The 25,351-nt window shown below is 42.2% G+C and overlaps 1 protein-coding gene across 1 annotated transcript in view; it reads right to left on the reverse strand.

The window, feature by feature from the left end:
• CHORDC1 (cysteine and histidine rich domain containing 1) overlaps positions 1-19,590 on the reverse strand; it is a 109,456-nt gene extending 89,866 nt beyond the window's left edge. The window contains exons 1-2 of the mRNA XM_086933987.1: positions 19,387-19,590; positions 483-532 (exon numbers count right to left, since the gene is read on the reverse strand). Coding sequence (XP_086790113.1) covers positions 483-532; positions 19,387-19,450 — 114 coding nt within the window. The 5' untranslated portion in view covers positions 19,451-19,590. The remainder of the gene's footprint in view (positions 1-482; positions 533-19,386) is intronic.
• Positions 19,591-25,351: the final 5,761 nt, after the last annotated feature.

Consider the following 25,351-nt stretch of genomic DNA (forward strand, 5'->3'; position numbering starts at 1 on the left):
GGACAGTTGAGGTTGCAAACAGCGTCCGAAGAGCAGGCTGCGGGCAGAGACATTGTCGGCAACAATGGAAGCTTTACGAAATGCCCCCAAAAAAGTCAGCTGTGAACACGCAATAGCTGACTTTTAAAGAGCCTTTGCTTTCCACCAGTGCTATCTCAGGGGCTCTCAGCAAACACAGAGGACAGCCGCTGGAGCATGCGCAGGGAAGTTGCTTTCTTGCATGCTCCAGCAGTCCTCTTTTGTTTTTACTGACCGTCTTTTGTGAAATACCAGTACATTGACTGCAAGGATCGCAGGCCACCAAGGAAGGTCTACCTTGCCGCTGGTGGCCCGTACTGAGTACCTAGGTTCTAAAACACAGTTTTCCATTATTCTATGTTGGGAAGAAATATATGTGTGATTTAGTAATCCATAAAACAGCGAAGTTACATCTTACCATGAACCCTTCCTTGTCGAACAGAAGAATTCTTTTGTACACATACCTTTAATGCATCATGAAACACAGGCACGCCAGGATGATATGTACAGGAATCTGAAACAAACAAAAACAATTGCTTTACAAAGTAATAGTAAACATTCTAATCAACCAGAAAAAACAGTATGGTTATATTGATTACAGAATACACAGGGTGAAAAAACATAAACAAATATGTATTTGTTAATGCAAAAATATTTGCGTCCAATTTCACTTATCAATCTTCTTTCTATACTCTAGTCATGCCAACAGGACAAACCTGACTTTTCTTCTAATAACTGTGATAGTCTTCGCCTAAAGCATCACCTTTTTGATTGTTCCATCCTACATCGAGTTCCTCCACTCTCCGGCATATCAATGAGCCACAAATGAAGCCACTCACAAAAAACAAAAAAAGTCTTAAGCATTGCTCAATCTTTCTTAACCCCTTGCATGCTCATGACGAGCTCAGCTCGTCATGAGCTACAGTGCTCCGGTGCTCATGACGAGCTGAGCTCGTCATGCCCTTTAGAACGCTCGCACGCTGGGCTAATTCCCCTGCTGTGCTGAGCGTTCTAAAGAAACGGGTGCGGCCGTGACGAGCTCAGCTCGTCATGAGCACAGGAGCACTGAGCATGGGAGCGCTGCGAGCGCCCCCCCCCCCCTCCCCCAGCACAGCAGGGGAATGTGCCGAGCAGGGAAGGGGTTAACATCAAACAGGGTTACTAGTGCCATTTCATCTCAATTCGACCTTTGAAAACAAAAGATTATACACAAAATGCTGCAGAAGATATTGGCCGTCTTATGATATTTCTCTGACTTTATCCTTCATATCCTTATTATCATCTAACCACGATAAAGGGCTGTACTAAAAAGTTGATGTATGTTTTTTTTTGTTTGCCCTCTAAACTGCCATTTCTTCTTGCCCCTACCATGTCCTATCTTCTATATAAATAAAAATGTAAATGTTCGTTTGTACAAAATCACAAATCTCTGAAAGTTCTTCACCAATTGCTTTGAAATTTTGACACAACGTTGGATTCGAATAGGGGGGTGTTTTTATATACACAACTTTGGATTCCAATACACGAGTGTCAAATACGTGTGTGTATTTAATCGAAAGCCCGACCAGACACATAAAAATGTCAATGTTCCTTTGTTCAAAATCTTAAATCTCCGAAAGTTCTTCACCGATTGATTTGACATTTTGACACAACGTTGGATTCGATTAAGCACATGTTTCTATATACACAACGTGGGATTAGAATATGCGTGTGTCTAATACGCGTGTGTTTTTAATCGAAAGGCCGAACAGACCCTATTGATTTGGTTGCAGCGCTAAAACTACCAGGGACGCATTGAGACAATAGTCTACTTATAAAAGGATGGACAATTGGTGTCAGGATGGCAGACCGGGAAGTGGATGGAGGGAGGGGGGAGAAGTTGGTTCACTTTGTAACATTAAGAAAGGACGCATAGAGACAACAGTCTACATATATTAGTATGAACAGTTGGTGTCAGGATGGCAGACCGGGAAGAGGGTGGAGGGAGTGGAAAGGAGTTGGTTCACTTTGCAACATTAGCACGTGTTTATATATATATACACAACGTGACAATAGTCACAAAAACATATTGTGAGCGCAGTTTTTTTAAGAAGATCAAATAGTTTTTTAAGAATATCAAATTGAAGATTCTGCAGGGTTTTGCAAAATCTTGGGCAAAATTAACGGTGGCCATAAAAATCAGCTACTATGGCAGTAAGGCACCCCTTTGGGGTCATTCAGATAGCCCCTTGTGGTTGTGTGACAGCTTAAAGAAGCCGGGTTGGTGGTCTGGGGGGGATCTATTTATGGATGGTAATCTCCTTCCGTGGGAGTGCCTAAGAGGCAGGATTGGACCGAACCTTTCATGGTTCAAATATATGCAAATGGTGGGTTGGACTCATTGATTCCTTGCACGGCCGTGCCTGGCAAACAGGTTTCCTATTGGAGGCTATAGCCGTCTAGTATCCCAACTGGCAGATAATTCACCAGCTAAAAAGGAAGTTTCCCTCTGGTATAAGTCGATCTTGGAGGAAGTTGATGGTGACTTTTTACTACCAGTCCATCTCTGGGGAGCTACCATGTCAGGATGTGATGTAGAAGACCTGTGGAGCACCTCCTGTAAAGCGTTATGGGACATTGTTAAGCCGGCATGGTTGCGTACAAATCATCTGTTCACGCTCCATCTGGAATGTTATTTCTCTCTCAGGCTTACGAAAAGCTCACAAGGGAATCCTGTAGTCTGCGCTAAATGTGGTCTGCCCGCAGCATCGGATACCCACATGTTCTTTGAATGTCCCTGCCTTGCTACTTTTTGGGATAATATAAGTCACATACTCTCTGCATCACTAGGAAAGCAAATAAATCTGGATCTCTCAACTGTCATCTAAGGAGTTTCGGCTCAGGTTCAAGGGCAAGCAAAGAGTCTACTGTTTTATTCCATTCTTCTTGCCCGCTGGGAGATTTGTAGAAGATGGAAGGACCCTGTTCCTCCTTCATTTATGGACTGGCAGGTGTCAGTTTTGCAAGTCTCCAATTAGATCTAGCAAGAGCAGGCAACCAAGTTAACAGAGCATACTGGCATCAGTCTGTTTGGGGCCATTGAGTTGGCCGGGGTTTGTTCCCCCCCTCCCCCCCCCCCCCCCGGTCCGATGATTATACACCTGTGGTTTTATTGAACGTACAAAGCCTGATCCATCTGGAAGTCTGGGACTCAATGGTTGCACTTCCACCTGTTCTTGGCTGATTCTGTGTTTTTTTCTTGTCTTTGGTTTCTTACGTGTTGGTCTCTAAGGGTATGACATTTCCGAGGGTATTTGGTTCCTGGTACTTTCCTGTAACCATGCCCTGCCAGGTTTATAATCTGTGACAGAAGTGGTATTCCCGACTGCGGCTACACTTGAATACATGGTGGTAACTGAGGACCAAAAATAAATAAATAAATAAAAGAAAGAAAGCAAAAAGGAAAAAAAAATTGTGTGCCCACAAGCATTGTGAAATTAAACATATAGAAACGTGTGCTTACTCTTTTCTTTCTCTTCCATTTAACCAGACTGAGCCACAGCAACGCGTGGCGGGGTACAGCAAGTAGAGGACTAAAAATAAATGTGACTTAAAGGCAAAACTGAATTGCATGCAAACGATATCACTTTTAGATGAGGGAACCACAATAAAACATTAACGACACAGCGGTGAGCATTATGCTTTCTATCTCTGCTTTATACTCCAACAGCACCCCAAAGTTAACAAAACCATAACAAAACCACTTTTCCCATGAGAATATGGCTTAGCAGTAGTACAAAGAACAAACAATCACAATCATTCCACTTCATAAGGTCATCTGCCCAAGGAGGCCTTCCTCCTATCTTGAGAGTACAGCAGACTTTGCCTTATTTCTACCCAGTTTCGGCTCCATTCCTGCATAATGTAAAGAGCAAGCATTAAGTATTGCTCTGAGGATGGGAGAACCATTGTCTCTTTGTCCTTTTTCAATTCTACTCTTTCCTTCACACTAGCTAGGATTTATTTTTATCTTGACCCAGGACTTGAGGCAAGGATTATGCTAGTTCAAAGCTTGCTCACTTTGATTGATGCCACATTCCCAACTGGCTTAAAGTAGAAATGTTTGAAGGCTGATTCTGAGTACCAGTCCGCCACCTTCATAAATATCCTCCAGACGAGCCCCCAAGGCGAATTCTTTAGAAGGCATGGTGCTTCTAGCTGAGTGGGCTTGAAATATGAATACATCAAGACCTGCCTCTCACACCTCACCAATCTTGCGAGTGTGGGAGATGAGATGGGCATAAAAAGAGTTTATTCGGTGCAATTAAGAGTTGTTTGACTATGTAGGGTCTGAATTACCCTCATACGCCTTGATATCTTGTACAAAACACAGTTTGGCAAGTTTCAAAATTCAGGGTATGATATCACCATGGTATTACCCATAGTACATCAAGACGCTATGAAGTTAGCACAGTGAGGCATAAACATTCAACTAGAGATATCCAAATCTCAAATATCCTAAATCCATTTACAAGAAACCAGGCATGGTAACACGTCTAGCTTACCTTGAAAATTCCTTCCTCAAAAGAAAATTGTTATGCTGCCAAGAAATAAACAATTTCTATACATGATTAAATTCCTACATGCACAAATACTTTGGCACCCTCAAGAGTCTACAAACCAAGAGGTATTTTACAAATACTCCATCAATAAACACGTGGCCTGCCGTAATGGCTTATCTGAATAAACGTACTGCCCTGTAAGCTCTGCATTTTGGTGCAACCTCAACAAACGAAGATGTGGAAAGCTCTGACCTCATAGGCTTAAGACTCAGTTCCACATATCAAGATGTCCATCTCAGTCAGGTCAAGCTAGATTCTTTGATGGTGCAATTCGCACAAGATTTACTAGAAAGGCTCTCAGCCAGTCTAAAAAGGCACGGGATTGACAATTGTTCTCTGTAATCAGCCACACCATGAGCTGTAGAGATCCTTCCTCCACCAGATAATAATGCCCAGCAGATTCTGCAGGAAGTTCTGAAGAAGGGGAAACAGATTGTAAATCCGTATTCTTAAAGCGCAAACTACTCACCCTTTCGGGTCTCAAGGTGCTGGGAGCCGTTGTGGAAATTAAGTGAGCTATTGCCCTTTGTCACATGGTGCTGAGCTGCCGCAGAGCCTGGGACCGAACAGTGTACCCTGTGCTCTGAAGTCAGCTGCCCTGGTCGCTGCACCACACCTCTCCACAATTACCAATCTGTGCACCTAAAGAACAAACCACCAGCAATTCTGACAAACAAACAAAGCCCCAAGGGGGAGGAATACTTATCTTGCTCCTGAAGCAGAGAAGAAAGAGGGGGGAAACTCATTGGACAGATGAACTCAGAGTAGAATGATTATGATTGGTTGTTTCTTGTACTACTGCTTTGCCATGGTAAACTCAGGTTTGAATTGGAAATCTGATCAATTTCAGTTGTCCACTGTCAGCGTACAAATGAGTAAAAAAACTGATTTTAAAACATGGCAGCAGCACCTATGTGAGGGTGCAGTTGATAAATGTAAAATGTGCATCACCAAAATAGTATACCACATTAGGGAACATATTTGTCTGTTTTTCTATATTTGTAATTTTGACTTCTTGTTGTGCAATTATTCATGTGGGCAGCATCATTAGGCCCTTTGGTGAAATAGCTTGTAACACATAGGGACTATTAGAAATGTTGTAATTTGATATCTATAAATATACATTATGCATTGTACCACAAGAAGAATATAAGCACTAAATTGAACGTACTTACTTGACAGCAAGTCAAACATGGCTGATGCGGAGGTGATAAAGAGCTTATACTGTTCAGGACAGAGTCCCTGTGAATTTTCCAACGGACGTTAGAGTAAATAGGCCATAATACAGATCATGGGTTTCAGCATTTTTAGTAAACTAAGATGAACAATCAAAATATGTTTCAATTAACTATATTTTCTATATGTACAATCTGCATCTGGTCTATTATGGAATGTGTAACAATGTGCTTGCATTTTGTATTTATTGTATATATGACGGTTGATTACTTCTTAGCATTTCAATGTATTCACTGATTGTTCTTTGAGTAGATCCATAGTGATAGAATACTTAGAAGTGTAGAGGGTCAGTTGCACCTGACTGATGATACTGGATGGATGGGATCTTTATCCTCTCTGTAATGAACTTATATTTTTCCTACAATCTAATCCTGCACCTTTGAAGGAAAAAGAAGTTTTAGAAATGTTCACAGAGAAGAAAAGATTTCAACATCAACAGCTCATCAACTCTTGCCTTTATAGCCTGTGAGTGTTAACCCTCATCATTTCCCTTGAAATGTGGATTAATTTTAAAGAGATTAATTTTAAAGAGACATTTTTTAACTTAAAAAAGAAACTACACGCATACGCCACATCCCTCACCTTATTTCATGTTTTTCTTTAAGGGTTGGGAGAATTCGATGTGGGCTTATTGTTATCCTGAATACTTTGTTGGGAGCCAATGTCAAGCTCACAAAGTAGGGGTAATTGGTTTCTTGTTCTCTAATCTCTTTTTAGGTAACACTTAATTATCAAACTTGAAGAAGACTTTTCTGGGATGATTCTTTTGTAACATTCATCTTGGAGTGAAAGGAAAAAACTTATTTGGTATTGTTTGCCAATTTGATTCGCTGACTCTACTCGTGTGAGTGTAATTTCCTTAAACCTGACACTTTGTCATTTCTGTTTATAATGACTTTCTAGTTATTTGATCAGCATACACTTTTAGAAAAGTTTTAATTGCTCATTTAAAGGAGACTTTATCGGCATCTTTAAAGAATTGAACTGATTGTGGAAAGTTTCAGGATCGGCACCTTTGCCGCTAAGTTATGATACAACAAACAAGTTTATCTTTAAAAGCGGAGTGTTGCTCTTCGAACTCGCCGTTTGTGCTTACAAGCGCTGGATTCCCTGCACGCACTCTCCGTGTGTGTCTACAAGCACTAGATTCCTCACACGCACTGCATCCTTCACACGAAACAAGCTCAGGAAGGAATTCAGAGACCCCATTGTTTCTGTTCCGTTGTATGAAGATTGAAACAGAGCCGGCAAGATTTCCGTACTGCTTGTGATGTCATAAAGTGGTGTCATGCCATACGAGTACGTGGAGGCCATTTTGTAATTGTCATTATTTTTCACTGTTTTCTTTCAGCTTCTACAATTAAACTACTGCTGGAGCCAAGATTGGATTAAGAAAATTAGATGGAACGTTTTTTTTTGGGTGAGTGAAACACTCTGTTATTTATTTGTATACCATCGTATGAGAGAAACAAAACGCTTGTCTCAATTTTACATAGTTTTACTTAATTTAATTGAAACCTCACATTTTGTTTCTCATACTGGACATGCTTAGACAGCATTTAGCATTACTATTTTTTTTATAACATTAATTTTAACTTATCAATACTCTTCATGCATACTATTGCTTGAGTTAAACACAAATTTGTTCTCAAATTTGCTCATTATCGCTCTATTTACTAGAAGTTTTAAATGTTGTTCCCGATACTAGTTCTTCAAAGGCAGCATCTAGCATTTTCTTTTATTTGAAATAACATTAATACTCATCATTTTTGGTCATCATGCATGCTGATTAGTGAACCTTGCTCATTCTTATCAACATCTACTGTGCCTTCACCAGGCAGAATGTAGCTACTCCACCATTTTTCTTATCAAACCCAGGAGATCCACCTATTAATGGCAAAAATGGAAAAAGGTATGCTAAAGTGTGTGGGACAAATTTGAGCACAAAGAAAAACTGCACTTCTTTGGATGACTGAATATTATAGCAAATTTGTTAAAGGTTTTGCTGAGAAGTATATTAACATGCAAACACTTTTATGCAAAGGTGTTGAATTTATTTGGAGTGCACAATGCAAGGCAGAATTTGTTGAGATAAAAGCTTTACTTAAAAAAAATACCTAAGTTGAGAAGCTTCGATCCTACAGCTAAGTCATTCCTAATTACCGATGCAAGTATAAAAAGGGTTGGACGCAGTACTACAACAAGAATCTGGGAACTCAACCAAAGTGATACTTTTTCTTTCTAGGAGTCTCAGAGGTGCAGAATTCCGTTATTCTGTAATTGAAAGGGAAGCTCTAGCCGTTCATTGGGCCACAAAAAAGCTAAAGAACCTTTTATGGGGCAAGAAATGTGTTGTTCGCACGGATCATAAACCATTAGTTGAGGTTTTTAACAGGAAAGGTATTGACGCCATATCTAGCAGAATTTCAAGGTGGGTCATTGATCTTCAAGGTTATGACTTTCAAGTGGAGCTCGAAATTGCACTGCTGATACGTTATCCAGGTTAGTGACACCTATTGATGAATGTGTTAGTCAGGAAGAACAAGAGGAGTTGGAATGGGTGTGTGCCATTGAGAATGATGGAATTAAAGAGAAGAAATGGCTTGAAGAATGTGAAAGAGATGATGAACTCATAGAGCTAACTTCCTTTATAGAAAACCGGTGGCTTAGGAAGTGTCAAGGTAACTTTGAGAAATATTGGAATGTGAGACATGAGTTATCTAAGTCTAGTGGTATGATCTTTCGTGGCACAAGATTAATTCCTCCCAGGTGTTTGCGCAAAGAATTAATTGAGCTGGCTCATCAGGGTCATCAAGGCATCTCTAAAACTAAAGAAAGAGTCAGACTCAATTATTGGTGGCCCGGAATGGATTTAGAAATAGAAAGGCTAATAAGAGATTGTATCCTTTGTACATTAAGTGAAAAAAAATTTAAGCCTAGAGTCCAACCCATGGTCATCAGAGAACGACCTAAAGGCCATGCAAAAAATTGGCACTTGATAATATTTTAAGACCTGTGAAATGCAAGGATGGTGAAGCATATGTTTTTTTCTTATAGATTTGTTCTCAAGATGGCCGGAGATAAAAATCACTAAATATATTGATACTAAACATGTTATCAGTTTCTTGATGGATATGTTCACTAGAGAGGGTCTTCCTGGGTACCTGTTAACAGATAATGGTGTACAATCTGTTTCCAAGGAAATGGAAGAATTTTTGGACAAATGTTGTATCAAACATAAACGTTGTTCTTGATATCACCCAGAATGCAACAGAGTGGTAGAACGCTTTGTTCTGCTTCTTAAGGAATCCATTTCCTTATCTAAACAGAACAATATAGATTGGAAGGAGGGAGTTGAAAAAACTGTTGAAATGTATAGGATCACTCGACATGCAACTACTGGTTGCACACCGTTTGAATTACTTAAAAGTAGACACCCAAACACCCTTATTACACCATTTTGGGTGAATGATATGTTACATAAGAGAGGAAACAATTTGCCTTCTCAAACCTCATGAAAAGAAAGAGGTTGATAACATTGTAAAGCGTAAAGAAAGATTTGATGCTATTAAAGCAGTCAAGAACACCCATGTTAAGATAGGTGCCTTAGTCATGATTAGAGCTCCGTTTGGAAGGAAATCTTCAGAGTTGTTTAAAAAGACCCATAAGGTTGTAAAAATGTAACCAATGCAATTACAACAAAAGATTCAAGGATATGTAATCTCAATAGGGTGGTTGTAATAAAAAAAGGTTTGGTAGATGCCATTTCTCCATCCATTACTGTTTCTAATTCCACCTTTGGGTCGAGCAGGTTTCCTTCAAAGTCTTTAAATCGTAAGAGTGAAAGGATTATAAATCCTCCGTCAAGGTTCAGAGATTATATCAGAAAGTGAATGTTAAAATATGTATTTCTAGTGGTTTATTTTTTGTTTGTGTTATATGGGAGGAAGGTGTGTAACAATGTGCTTCCATTTTGTATTTATTGTATATAATAATGTTGGTTACTGCATAGCATTTCAATGTATTCACTAATTGTTCTTTGAGTAGCTCCTTGGTGATGGAATACTCAGATGTGTAGAGTCAGTTGCACCTGACTGATGATACTGGATTGATGGGATCGTTATCCTCTCTGTAATAAACTTATATTTTTCCTACAATCAAATCCTGCATTTCATTTGGATAGATTTTACAGAATGGATAATATAATGGAATGCTTTTTTAGAATGGATAAAGTATAAAGGTTCATATTAGCGGCACTTTTCTTCAGTTGGATGGCCTAAGATTATTGTTGCGTAAGATGGAAGATTAGGTTATCTTCCCCAGATAGAGGCCTGCAGGGTGGCGACCAGATGAAGTGAAGAGGAATGAGACACGGCTAACTTTAAAAATTCAATGAGAACCTTGTTAGCAAGAGGGGGCTGATAAGTCTTTCTTGAGCTCTGCTATATGATGGTAGAGGCAAGACTGTAGTTTGTTGTTCAAGGTGAGGAGTTTCTGGGCAACGCCTGCACTTTGTCTCTGGTTATTGCTTCAGAACGTTTGACAATAGCCAGGTGCAGAGCACTCGTGCTTCATTGTAACCCTGTAATGGATACTCCTGCTTCGAGCCGACCTAAGTGCCAGTTGCTGTGAGAACTATCACTTCTCAGAAAGGTTGTGTCTGAAGAAAAGCCTGAAAATTACTTTTGAAAGAGAACCCACCCTAACCAGTTGTGAAGACTTAGACTGTGGAACCACATCCAGTCTGAAAATTGTATACAAAAGCAGAATCCATACTACCCTACTTTTTTACAGTCCCAAGTTGTTCTTGGCTAATGAAGGGAGTGATTAAAGGAGTACTCAAACTTAACAGTTTTATTTGCAGAAGCAAGAGGACATCATTTGAAGTCTGCAATTTCTGCTGGAGGAGCTAAGGGCGGCGCCTGAAGTTCCTAGAATCCTGCCTGCTGAGAGAGAGAAGGAGAGTGCCTGGCCTTGTAGGAGGACAGGCTGATCAGGAGGAGAAACATGGCATGTTCTTGGAGTGAAGAGCACCCAAAGAAAGCCGATTCTCCCCAGAGTGCAAAGACAGCAGTAACCAATGCTGTGAAGTTGGCTTCCTGGTCGCTCTGTGCAATTTCATGGCATGCTGTATTTAAGACTGTACCTCAACGGTTGCTTGTGTCACCTGGCAGCTGTTGGCTGAGAGGTGGGTCCTGCTGCTGTGATAAGGAAAGAGTGCATCACAACGCAGCGATAAATCGTAATCATCCCGAGACTGCAACTTTCAGTTCAGTTCAAAATGCTTTTATTCGGATTGTCAAACACAACCATATAAGCAGAACAGTAAAACATACATTTTAGTAAATATTAATAATTAAAAAAGCATCAAAGTTACTAGTCTATTTACAACTCATGGGGAGGCATCAATAGGTACCTAAACAAAATTGTCCTTAGTACAGGGTATACTATACTTCCCTGTTTAATGCTATACATATATATCATACTATACCCCTCTTAAATGCGCTTACTATGATATTTTCGGTTCATCATATTATGTGCATATTTACGCAGTAAAGTGACAGGTGCAAATATTTTGTGCAAGTCTCGTTTCAGTGCAAGAGTATAGCAATAAAGTGCAATATGCTTCCTTAGACACAGAATGGTCAGAATGACAAGATATTTTTAGACTGTTCTCCTGCTACAAACTCTACGGCGAAATTTGCAGCTAATGTAGAAGTAGAATGGTTATGTGCAATATTGAGCAATAAATTAATAAATAAAATAAATGCTATACAAATTCTGCACAGATTTGTTAAAATACAACAGGCATAAAAAGTGCTTAGTGCTACTATGGTTATACATGTATAAACAGAATGAAATTGAACGCAGCTTATGTCATTTTTGTTTAGCCACAAGTGATTACATCAAAGAATTATTGATTTCCTGGCGGCTATACATTCCAAAATATACGATGCGGCAAAAAAGCAAATATCTCGACCTTCTAAAGATTATATTAATTTCATAGCCATTTTTGTGGAACGACCATTATATTTAAAAAAAATAGGTTTTAGATAAAATTTCCTTAAAAAATTGTCAAATTTCCAAAACAGTAAAAAGTGGCAGCAACTTTGTCTTGAAATATGATCACATGGACATGCGGAATAAGTACTAATTTTCATGTGCGGGAATGCCACCAGATGATGCACAATTCCTAGCCTAAGACATGTTAAAACAAATCGATGGGAATTACAAGTGACTATGGATAGATATGCCTGGAAGCCTTTGTTTAAATGTAAATCTATATAAAAAACAGTGGTGGGTAGCTTCCTATGCAATCTTTCTTTAACCTCCTTCTTGTATAGTAAAAACCTTGCTTTTAGCTCCTTCTTAAGGATCGATGCTGCATACTCAGGTGCAGAGAGGATGTTACAATCAAATAGGAGGTTGTACCAATAATAAATGTATTTAAGCCAAGGAATATGGGAAAAGTGATCAAGTTTCAATCAATCTCTAATGATTGTTTGTGCAAACAGCGTTTCAGTTTTCGACCAAATCGATCGCCAGAGTGTCAAAGGGCGTAACGCAGCTAAGTCCGAGATGTAGTTAATTCCTACTTTCTCATGTACAAGTTCTGTTGAGGCTGCAACTGTCAAAAGACTCAAGGATGCAATTCTCACACCAGCACATCATCAACGCAGATGGTCAGCAGAACCACCGCTGCTGCGACCAGGTCTAAGACAGACTTGCCCCACTGATTACCTCTAAGACATTTTCAAGAGCAAGACTCATGGCGTGGCCTACATCTAACTGCCGATGTAGTGAGAGGAGAAGAAGATCCTCTCCCATCGCACTGCGTAACTATTAAGAAGCCAGCAGGTAAAAACTTGGGGCCGAGCCTGCACAAGGGACTTAAGTCTGAACATGCAAATACAAACCTACTGTGACTTGACTACAGGCGACACTTAACTGAAGTTCTGCACTACACCTGTGAGAGAAAGTCAGCTATTTATATCTGTGCCTAATCCTTGCCTGAAAACGGTGGTGTACTCAGACTATAGATATGGAGCCTTGAGTGTAGTGTGAGGAAAGAGGGAACATCAGAAAGACACCAGGAAGGACAGGGTGTAGCACCTCACTTTCTATCAATATGTAGCCTTCTACCCTGTATGTCTCCTCCATTAATTGTGTGGAGTTCAGTTCTACTGAATGATTAAAGTACTTTCTTTCTTCATAAAAGGTATGCACTGGTTTGTACATTAGGTTATTGTGACTTTTGGTTGACTGTTAAGTTCTGAGCTCTTGCTCCACAAACTTCCCTGACAAGCTTGCGACTTCTCACCCTCGCTACCCTGAGAGTAAACAGCCTAAAGGGTTGTACCTGCCCAGTGCAGAACCACAGACCATTGGGACACCAAAGTCAAATAACCTCAACCACCATGGATGGAAATCTCAACCACCATGGATGGAAACCAAACGGGTTTGGACAAGAATCTACAGTTAAAACACCAAAAGCATGGAGATCCTGGAAAATGAGCAGGGGGATCCCGATCATTCCTCCAACACTGTGGGATCCCATTGACCTTACCATCAAAGGTACAGGTAAGTGCCCTGTTTCTACTCTCTTTTGTCTGTTGTTTAGAATTGCCAGATATGGGTAGGTGCGTCTGGCCAATGTGGAAAAGGTGCTTTATTTTGGCCCATATGGGTAGGTGCGTCTGGCCAATGTGGAAAAGGTGCTTCATTTTGGCCAGGGAAGTCTTTGCAGTCCAACAAAGAAGCTTTAGAACACTTTACGAGCTTTTGGAGTTGTGGGTTACTCCACTGCTCAGTCAAAATATATTGCTTTAAACATAACAGTTATCGCATTTGGACTAAGATCTCAGACTATAAAGCGGCTAGAGAGTTTGTGTTTTCTTTGTTCGATTTAATTTTATACATACTACTAGCAGCCCGTCCCGTCGTTGTCCGGGGATGGCCGATGTTCAGTGTTGCCTTTACTTTTTGTTTGCGTAGTAATGTGTGTTTAATTCATCCGCAGGTTTTCATTGAGCCACACCTAATTTTGTTATGCTGTCCTTGTTGAGAGTGTTCCCCCTGTGTGCGAATGTTGTTGTTTCCCAAATATTGTAATTTGCGCCACAAGTGCAGCAAGTGTTACAGTGGTCGCTCAGATGTTTTTGCCTGAAATTACTTGTTTGTGAAAGGGTCTTTCCTTGTATACGTTTTCGATCCCTTTACTAATTTTTTTTTTGTTTTCATCAGCGCAAGTACTGGCAGTGTTCCACTGATAACGCAGAGTGTTTGAAATTCTGAAGTGTTTGTGTAAGTTTTATATTTTGACCGCAGCATACGTAATTATTTGGAGCCTTGTGAGTAAAGTCTTGTTCATGTTCTGTCGATTGGCTTTCTTGTCTAAGAAATGGGCACCTATTTGTTTACGATCCTCCCCCTGTGACAACGTTGTCGTTTGTCAAATGGCTAAACAGTTGTTATATTTTTGTATCGCAACTCGTGTGTGTGTTAATCATTGTGTGTTGTGATTGGTGGGCTGTGCGAAGCAACGCAAATGATAGGCGGCCCTTTTTGTAAGCCTGCCCCCTGTGGCACTGTATTATTATGGAAGGCGCGCCCCTTTTTGGATGTCATCCCACGAAGGCGTTAATGTTTGAAGGGTAACGCAGACGAATGCGCAAATGTCGATTGTCGAGGCGAGTGATAGGCGGCCCTTTGCAAATGCGCGGGATGCACAGTTAAGTGCGTTTTTCCTGCACAGTGAAATCATTGAAATCGCATTCGCGCTATGCAAATTGAAGTGTGTGGTGAAGTGTGTGCCTTGCACAGTGAAATCAGTGAAATCGTTTGGCATATGTTTATTGTTTGTACTTTGGGCCATGCCCCTGTAAACGCCCACATCTTTTCTTTGACACGCCCACTCTAATGCCCACAAGGGACTACTTTCCCACTTTTGGTGTTTTTGCTTTTTTAATGTATATGGTGTCCACATCTATAGCCTATGTCCTTCTGCTACATCTCCCCTTTCAAATGGTGTATTGGGTGTAGTGTGTCCTGGACATCTAGGACAGCTAGGTCTCCAGAAAGCACTGTCAGGTTTCTCCGTATTCATGGGTATGAGAGGACTCAAGATAAACGTGGGCAAAACTTTTACTATGTGCTGTAGTATAAAAAAGAACATAGTCTGCAACACTTTCTTAAATTCAACAAAGATAAGCTTAACAAAAACTTTTAGCTATTTGGGCGTTTTTTTTAACAATAAGGGAACGTGGAATACAGCCATTAATACACAAAATTTGGCTTTTTTCTAGACAAATTGGTGCCCTAAAAAAGTTTGCCAAAAAATTAGGCGGAAAGCCGGTTCAGATACTGCTTAATATCTATGCAGCCAAATGCGTTTCCACAGCAACGTATGGCGCAGGAATCTGGGGTATGGCGGACTGTCGTGAGATACAAACTAGCGAGAATGGAAAGGGGCGACCTCTCGGTCCCCCCGAACGTATGGCGGAGTGCCTCGATCCCCCCGGGAAGCCATTTTTGGGCGGGAGGCGCGTCTCGGCTGGTATGCCCGAAGCGGCGTAGCCGGGGCGCGTTTTTTCCCGCCCTAGAGTGGGCTGGCCTAGACACCGACGTAGCCAGCCCCGCCCTAGGGGCAGGCGGGGGCGGGTTTACGCCCGCCCTGAAGACGGATAAAAAGAGACGCAAGACCAGAAGACGTCCTCTTGTTCTTGTGCTCCGAAGCTGCACCTCCTCGCTACACGTGAGCTCGGGACAGAACGAAGAGCCAATTTTGACCCACCCACCAGCCCCTGAGGACAGCCAGTTGTTTTGTAATAAAGTGAATTTATAAGTATGTTTTCCGTTTCGTTTACAGGCTGTGAAGGTATCAGTTTGATGTTGAGCATAATAAAGAATGGTGAATGTCGTGTAGGTTTTTACGATTAAAATGATTTGATATAGTGTTGAATTTTAAGCATGCTCTTTCGGTCGTAGCGACCAATGTTTACATAGGTTTGACTAAGAATTGTCGTATTTATTTTTTGGTAGGCGGTAAGGTCATGATCGGTGAGCACTAATTAGAAGATCCCTATGAGTGGGCGTCACCCAACACGGATGGGAGCGCTCGGGAGAGGTGGCCATTGGCCCCTCAGTGGGGAGGCGGTCCCGTCTAAGGGTGGGTCGCCGGAAGTAAAGGAAAGGCGGTCAAGGCCCCTTCCTTTGTAGGAGGGGTTACAGCCCCCTCCTGGGGAATTTCCCGGGGCCAGTGTCATCTGCGACGGCAGATGCGGTAAGTTGTGTGGGGTGGGGGGAGGTCCACGATACCTTCTAGATACCTCACACGAGTCTTCGAACGACCTTTAAATGGCGTCGAGTCTTAAGTGCCCCCGTCAAGTCAAGGGAAATTGTTAGTAGTTGCACTTGAGGTAAGCCTCTGTGCTGTCGCCCCTCCCAAGTGGGAGGGGTAAGTCTGGTTAGGGATCTTGACACCGGTTATGACCTTGCCGTTGGCCCTTAAACGTTAGGATGTACAATTTCAGTATTTCTAGAGAATGTTTTTGTAGGATGCTAGTTCGGCTAGGAGAACCTCTGTATTAGAGAATATGTTAAGGTTAGCCAAACATCGCAATGTGTTAATGAAATTGTACATAACATGAAACGTTTAATGTTTTTAATTTTGTTTTAATAAATACGGCCGGGAGGGTCACTCCCTCCCACTTCCAAAAACTTTAAGAACTGTTTCCGGTTTCCCTCCTTTTGGGGATTGTGTTGAGAGGGGGTGGCGGGTATCTCAGCCATACGCCTTCCTCAGATACTTGCTAGCAGTACCGGGATCCATCTCTACCAATATCTGTCACAATGAGCTTGCCCGGGTCCATATCACAGACATAATCAAGACAAGTCCAATTTTGCTGTGGCATAAAATATGGACCTCGATTAAAACAGACTTTAGCAAAGATGTGATCACAGATTGCATGGCCTTAGCTGCCTCACGGAAAATACCCTGGCTTGCCTACGTCAGAATTTTTTTTAACTCTTTAGGGCTTTCTGACTTGTATGAAAATCTTATTTCATGTTCTTCAATTTCGAAAAAGGCACTCAAGGCATGCTGCCTAGGTCTGCTTGAAGACAGACACTCTTATTTAGAGGGCAACAAACCTACAATTGTTTACCATCATCTTTTGTTGTTTGGTACAGGTATTCAGTCTTATTTGTCCCCTACATATTCTGTTTACACGAGATTTCTGCTAACTAGGATGAGGACTGACTGTCTTTTCCGATTGTTAACATTTCCTAGTACAAATGACTGGTCTGCCAATCTGATAAATTATCCTTGCGATAACATCTCCAAACAATCAAACATCCATGTTATATTATTTTGTAAATATTATGAATGGGGAAGAAAGAGACACCTACTCCCACTGTTAAAATTATGGGGTTTAAGACAATGCAGACCAGCCTTACTTAAACTATACATGCTTCAGGATGAAATTACAGTGACTGCAGTAGCTATGTTCTTGAAATATGCCGTAAACCGCAGAGCATCCATGAATTGATTGCTGCTACAAGTCTAATGCAAACATTATTGTAAATAGTTTTCCCTTTTCTAAATAACCAAAACTGTTTTTTATCTTTTTAATATTATTGTGTAATGAAATGTGCTTTTATGGTTTTTTACTGCCAAAAATTAAATAAAGCTATCTTTGAATTGGGTGTAGTGATTGGTGCAGTACTTTTCGAGTTTACCTGGCTCAAAGGTTTGTGTTCTCTCTTTATAATAGTAGTATGGAAGATATAGATATAGATATAGATTTAGATTTAGTTTAGTGTGCAATAAAGTACATTTCTTTTGAAAAAGAAAAGTATTAATTCAAGTGGTATTATCATCATGAAATATTCCTGTGTTCGTCTACAAAAGTCAACTCCACACCATCTCCTCGAGTAAGACTTCAATGCCCTATCTCGCTATTGAGAGCCAAGTGCTAAAGGGGAGTACTTGGTATGGTATTTGGACCCAATGGTACAGTCGAAAGTCTACAATGGCCCTGTGTCACCTGAACTAGGTCACACTGCAGAGGATAAGCAAAGGAAAGACAAGAAGGAGGGAGATAATCACAGAGATGCAGTAAAGCACAGGGGTAGTGGGAGAAAGGAAAGGGAATCAGGGAGGGCGGAAGGGAAATACAAGTTTGAGGGAGGACATCATAAGGATGTAAGGAAGGGCAGGAAGCGAAGAGGGGAGGAAAGCAAATAAAGGTAAGAGAGCGATAGGGCGAGAAAGGGAAGAGAGCGATAGGGCGAGAAAGGGAGGAGAGTGCAGGGGCGAGAAAGGGAGGAGAGTGCAGGGGCGAGAAAGGGAGGAGAGTGCAGGGGCGAGAAAGGGAGGAGAGTGCAGGGGCGAGAAAGGGAGGAGAGTGCAAGGGCGAGAAAGGGAGGAGAGTGCAGGGGCGAGAAAGGGAGAAGTAGGGCTTTAAGTGTGACGGGTCTTGCCGGTGCTCAGGCACTGGCAGTTTTTAAACGGGGGCCTCAAAACGGGTCGGTCTCTGTTTGGTGCCCTGGCACAGCCGGTCTGTTTTTTTCCAGACTGCAGTAACAGTATGCACATCGATGTGGGGTGCTCACACTCCTCACTTCTCAATAGTGGAAAAGTTACACCATTACGTCGTGCCAGGTGGAAAAAGACACAATTGATGGACGGAAGGCAGAATAAATCGAAACATTCACCCCCAGTCAACAGATCTGGGTTAAATCCATCATTCCTTTGCTCACCATGCCACCCCAATTCATGCCAGGTGAGCCTTGTAGGGGAAGGGACATTCTTTAAAGAGAGTAATTTTCGCTCAGGATTTCCCTTCTCTTTTTGAAAAGCAAGAGCAGCAACATTGTTGTGGTGTCACCAGGGCTTTAAGTGGAAGCTTTTTCAATATTATATACAACAAGCCACAGTTTCTGCTTATTTATCGTAGGCAACGAACAACCATTGGCAAAGCCAATAGTCCTGACTTCTAGGTATGATGGTACTTGTTATATCATATCTGGATGCAGACAGAAACAGCAAAGTACAAGTTGAGCGGCACACTATGCTAAGCACAGATGTTAGTGTTTTTAAGCCATGCCCTTAATTACAACGGCTTCGCCTATTTGAGAGACCCCCCAGTTTTTAAATCCACTTAAAGCCCTGGGGAGGAGGGCGAGGGAAAGGAGGAAAGTCTTATTTTTACCTCCGGTCACAGGGAAGGAGACAAGTACAGGCCCATTAAGAACAATAAATAAATGACCCAGGAATAAGGGAGGGAGAGAGTTAAAGACGAGAGAAATTGTTTAAGAAGGGAGCAAGTGGTGGGAAAGGGATAGAGCAGACAGGGTAGGACGGAGATAGGAAGAGGAGTTAAGGTTGGGTAGCAACCTAGTTGGGGTTCAGGACTGAGGCTAACGGAGTAGGAGCGAGGTCCGAGGATGAGTGGTTATGTCAAGAAGGAGAGATAAGTAGAGTTCACGATGGATAACACAGGTAAGGTGAAAAAAGTATTTCACTCACCTCCTTTATTTTGCTCGTTCGTGTAGCGCTGACCGCAACCCTTGTTGTAGCACAGCAGTTCCATGGTCCAAGGCGCAGCACAGAGAAAACCGACTAAAGAGAAGCGATAAGAAGCAGTAACAACACCAATGCCAGGCTACCGGCACTGACCCGGAGCGATCGCGCATGCGCTACCTGCCAGAGTCACTTCCGCCATTCAGATCCTAGAAGTTCCAAGCCTGGATCCTATTGGCTTAGAGTCAAAGGGGCGGAGTTTCCTGGTTGAAGTTGACAGGGAGGGGGTGGCGCGGACGTGTTCACAGGGAGGGACGAGAAAAATCTAGATGAATCGGGAAAAAACGTAGTCCGTAGGCTGCAGGGACGAAATAGAGTTACGCCAGCAGAGTCGCGTTTGAAGTTAGAGGATAAACAGTGCTCGCGCGCAGATATCAATGCATGCAGCTTTGACGGATGCATATTGTTGAGAGCTATATATAGCGAATGCGCCAATATTTAACTTTCTATTGAATTGTATGAAACCTGCTGGTGTGTGACATATCAATTTTTCAGTGACATTTTAATGCCTATGTGTGACACTTCAGTTCTGCTTATGTGTGATGCTTCAGTTCTGTTCATGTAATAAATGAGTGAAGTTACCTACTTTTGTGCAGTTATGTTCAAGGAGTGTGGAAGTAATTGCAAAGCGCTTCTAGTGCTTATGCAGTGTAAGAAACCCCTTCCCTTTACTCTGAGTGTAGCCCTGAAACGTTTAAAACGCATAGCTGTAAAGGTTTCAGATTGCCATGTGTTCCATTTTTAAAATGTCAGTGAAATTATGAGTGACAGTCCAACGAGTATGAGTGACACTTTTCCGCGAGCAAAAATCATGCAATTAAGACTAGGGAAATATCTAAATATCAGAAATTACAGCCATTTGAGCAACAAGAAACTCCAAGAACTTCTTGAAACTGCTGCGGAGTCTCAGAAATGAAAGGACACTAACCCCAGTTGTAATCGACCTCTCTCCCACCCCCCTCAGATCTTTTATTTCATTTCAGTTCAACAGATGCGAACCACAGGAGGTGCCAGCTGGTGATACTCGCCCTGGTGGCAACCTGGAGGAACGCATGTAAATCCGGGCAGAAGGTTCATTAAGGGCACCTACATCTCTTCCCTGTGTGACTTTACAACTTGTACATTTACATTTTTTTTCCTGTTTGTATCTTTAATGTAACTCATGTAATCCTAAATCCGTATGTATCACAACTGGTTCTTTTGTAAAGCGCTCTGACACCTTCGGGTAATGTTCGCGCTAAAGAAAACCACGTTAAATAAATAAATAAAAATAAAACTCACACTCACACACACTTTTCACCCAGTGCCCAGAGCAGTGAGAGCCCTGCCTGGTAAAACAGTCATGCACTGACCTGGCCATGAATATAATACAGCTTACTACTGCCCTAAAATGAGACTTAAACAGAGCAGCCCTGCAGATGCTTTTGTGTGAGAAATAATTATTGTCAGATGACTCATCGTGTTGTATAAAAAACTTACTTGAACTAGTACTATGCGAGTTCACAGACTCAGGGACCCGCCGCGGCAGCACAGCGCTGCAACACTGTGACTGCACTGCTGCATGATGCACTCTGCAGTAGCAGTCTTCATCTTCTTCTCCCCCCAGACACTGCAGGCTGCTGACTCACTAGTCCCCCGCTTGGCTGCAGTAATTTGCTCCGCCCGTGATCACCGATGCCTCTTGCACGGCGGGCGGCCATGATGAGTCAGTCACTCTATTGCTATTGCTCAGCAGCAAATAAAGCCCTTCGTAGAGCTTTAAACTGCAAACCCAGAAGTATAAGGGATGTGAGGGCCGCTAGACAAAATTATAAAACAGCCATAGGCTCAAGGAAGGCTGCTTTACTAGCTGAGCAATGGGAGGCACTAACAACTGCTGCTGCGTTAGGGAGCAGTACGACCTTCTGGCCTGCTGTTAAAAAGATGCGGGATATGGGTAAGCAACTAACTCCAACTAGCTGTACCATAGCAAGCGAGCAGTGGGAACTGCATTTTTCCAAAATATATGCCAGCCCTGGAGCTGTCATAGGAGACTATGCCCCAGGAATATTGGAATCTTTAGAAATCACCATGGGGGAAGTCACCGTGGCAATTAATCAGAGCCTTGGTAACAAGGCACCTGGGCCCGATGGCTTCCCAATAGACATAATCAAGTATAAGCCGGAACTCTGGGGGAACGTTTTTGTAAACCTCTTTAATAGTCTACCGTTTGTCCCAATACCCGCAACCTGGTCCACGAGCATAATAGTGCCCATTTATAAAAAATGGCGAAAGATCTGATCCTGTAAATTACAGGCCTATTTCGCTCCTGGACAATACATTGAAGATCTTGGGCAGGGTATTGTACAACAGAGTCAATGACTGGGCTGAGGAAATGGGGGTACTAGACCGTTGTCAAATGGGTTTTAGATGCAAGGTTGGGACCATCGAACAATGCTTAAATCTAAATCTTTTAATCAGTAAATATAATATAGCTAAGGCATCACCCATTTACCTTGCATTTATGGATTTATCGTCCGCATTTGACCAGGTAAATAGGTCAAAATTGTGGTCGATTCTTTTGTCGTACGGCCTGGATTCCCCCCTGGTACATTTCCTCGCCTACCTGCACAAAGATACAAAGGCGCAAGTACGGATTGACATGGAGGGTACAGTTTCCGGGCCAATTAATGTAGAAAGAGGTGTAAGACAGGGGTGCATTTTAGCACCCCTGTTATTCATTATCTATATAAATGGCCTGAGCAACTCTCTCAAGAAGGCTACCTTAGATGTTCCCAAAATTAAAGGAGGCCCACTACCTTGTCTTTTGTATGCGGATGACGCTGTGCTCATGGGATTAACACCTAATGTCCTACGTGCACTAGTCAGGGATTTTTCACTTTATATGGGGAATTTGGATCTAAAAGTAAATTTAAAAAAATCATTTATTATATCTTGTGGGCCGGGTGCCAGGCAACTAAATTCTATTACGATAGGAGCTGATAAGTTGCTCTCAACTAAAACTTTCACATACTTAGGTATAGTCTTTGCTGCGAACGGCCTGTGGAGTGGGCATATTGCCCACACCACAGGCAAGTTCTCAAAGGCTATAAACTCAATTTTATCCCTTCCCAGACCAAGGAAAATTGGAGCAACTAAAGCAATCCTAAAGATATATAAGCTTCAATGTACTCCAGTGGCAACCTACGGCGCCGAAATTTGGGGGTCAGTAAAAACCCCCATACTACAAAGAGAAGAGAATCGGCTCTGTAGGAAACTACTGGGGGTTCCCATTTCATCATCAGGGTACATTTGCCACTCAGAGCTGAATATACCTTATATTAGTGATTTTATTGCTGCCAGGCCCGTACTATGTTGGTTGGCTATTTGGGCAAATGACCATGCTAGCCTAACACAGGACATCCTGAGGGAATGCTTAGCCTGTGACAAATGGAACAAGATCCCATGGCTTCGTGGTATACAAGAAAGTTTGTCTAGCATAGACAGAGGTGACCTCTTTGATAATCCATCTCACATTAAGAGGACGATAAAAAGGAAGTCCAACTTGAATTATATGCCACCTATAATGGAAAAAGACTGTCAGAAGAGATGCGAAAACAAACTGTTGTGTCCTATATTAACAATGGCTTATCAATTCAACAACTCCCACTGTATTTGATACTGCCAATGTGTAACTGGGAAAGATCCTTACTCTTCAGAATGAGAGCAGGAACGATAAAGTTTTCACTTTGTTTTCCTTTGGGACACTGCTCAGATGGAAATATTCCGTGTCCTTGTGACGGAACCAGTAAACAAAATGATTTACTTTTTTTTTTCATGTGTAAGTTTTATATGAAATATATTAAATGGTTTCTAGCCCCATATTTTAAAAAACATAGACCGCTCTCCTTGAACCAGTCCTATTTTATGCTCCTAAAATTAGAGGACGACGAACTTATATTCCGCACAAGCACTTTCTTAAAAGTTATTTTTAATGTACGTAGAAGTATGGAATGCCCTTGATTTATTTGCACTCCTCATGATTATTGACCTCCTTTGCACTTTAGACAATGGAAATGTGTGACTTTGTAATTGTACTGATATGCACTTTATAACATCTATTGCATTTACTGTAACTGTAATTGTAAATATGTCGAATTGTATTTTAAACTGTGCTTTTATGGATTTCTTGCAATCCGAATAAAGATTTTGAATCGAATCAATCGAATCGAGTCAGTCACTCAGTGTCCTGTGTCACCGGTGAGTGAAAGTAATTCACTTTGTCACAGGGTCGGTCAGTCATTCACAAAGTTGGGGGTTTAATTAAATTGCGGCACTGCGCACGGCACCGCAGAAAAAAGTCAGCATGTGAACCCGGTGAAGGGGATTCGGCTCACTTAGATTGAATCCCCCACCGTTCTGCCTCACTTCCTCTTCCTCAGACGTGAGGGCACTGTGGGTCACATCCGGATTTAATAAACCTGGACGCCCTGGTGTGCCACAGTGACTGGTAGCATCATCAACTGCTGAAGGAGGACAAGACCCGCGCCCCTCCGCCCCCCCCCATCGGTAATTGGCAGCAGTGAGAGTGTGTGTGTGTGTGTGTCAAAGGAAAGCCGCGCGGCGCCAGCCAGGCACAATAGGTTGGGCAGATTTGTTACTTTGTAGCGCTTTCAGCCACTCCAGAGCTGAGAGCAGATGGATCTTTAACTATTTCTTGAACTCAGCCCAGCAAGCAGCTGCTGGCAGCATGTCTCTCGGAGCAGTAGAGCCGATGCACAGGCGACGCTGTTGGCACGCGCTGGCGAGTGGCAAAATGCGTGACAATGTATTTCAGGGCAGTGATGTGGAACACCGCACTGAAATGCGTGAGCGTCACACCTGATGCGTGATGCTTGGCAGGACTGACGTTAGTGGGTGCACTGGAAGACGGGATGCTGTGCTAGCCAGAGCAAAGGGAGAAATGCACCACACATACAGTGGTCGAAGTGGGCGGGATCGCCAGGGCATGCTGTGCCCCTACTTCTTTAATTCAGTAGAATCAGATCCCCATCTTGTTTATTTTAAGAATGCGTCCCAGGTCGGCAGAAATAGCCAATGCCTATAGATAAGGATCTGCATTCGTGGCCGTTTGGGGACTGGTGGGGTAGGCAGAGAAGGAAAAGGACTTGGGGGCATATGTAGGTAAATCTATTTTGGGGATTTGGAAAATGCGATTTTCTGCGAATCGCACTTTCGGAATCGCAAAGTCAGATATAGGTAAACATTTACTATTATTTAGCGATTACCAAAAATTCGCAGAAATATTGTGACATTACTAATATTGCGATTCCTTATTAGCTAATTCGCTAATAAAGAATCGCAAAAACGAGAAAGAGCAATTCAGGTGCAGAATGATGACATCACAACCAGGAAGTGTGAGTTCCCATGCTGCACCTGATTGCCTGCACCTGTTCCAGAGTCAGTTGCTGGCTGAGAGACAGTGAAGAGGGAGTGTGGAATTTTCTCTGACACCAAAGTTGCAGAAATGGAATCCAAGGGTTCTGGAAAGCAGGGTGGGGACAAGCAGGCTGATGAACAGAGCAGGAAAAGAAAACAAACATTTTCAGAGAGGGAGCTGGAGGTATTGACAGAGGAGGTAGTGAGGCAACATGACCTCCTGTTTGGGAAAGCCTCACTTCGTGTTCCTGAAGCCAGGAAAAGAAAAATATGGTCTGACATATAAGAAAAGGTAAACGCCATAGGCATAACCCATCGTACCACCGAGGACTTAAGGAAGAGGTGGTACGATATGAGGCAAAGACCGAAGGAGAGGGTGGCCACAAGATTGGCAGAAGCTAAGGCAACTGGAGGTGGGACCTCCACTACACCAGATCCGACTCCCCTGGAGGAGTTGGTGGAGGGCACCCTCATGCCTAAGGCAGTAACGGGC

This window comes from Lissotriton vulgaris, chromosome 8 (genome assembly GCF_964263255.1).
Source record: "Lissotriton vulgaris chromosome 8, aLisVul1.2, whole genome shotgun sequence".
In the NCBI taxonomy this organism is placed as follows: domain Eukaryota; kingdom Metazoa; phylum Chordata; class Amphibia; order Caudata; family Salamandridae; genus Lissotriton; species Lissotriton vulgaris.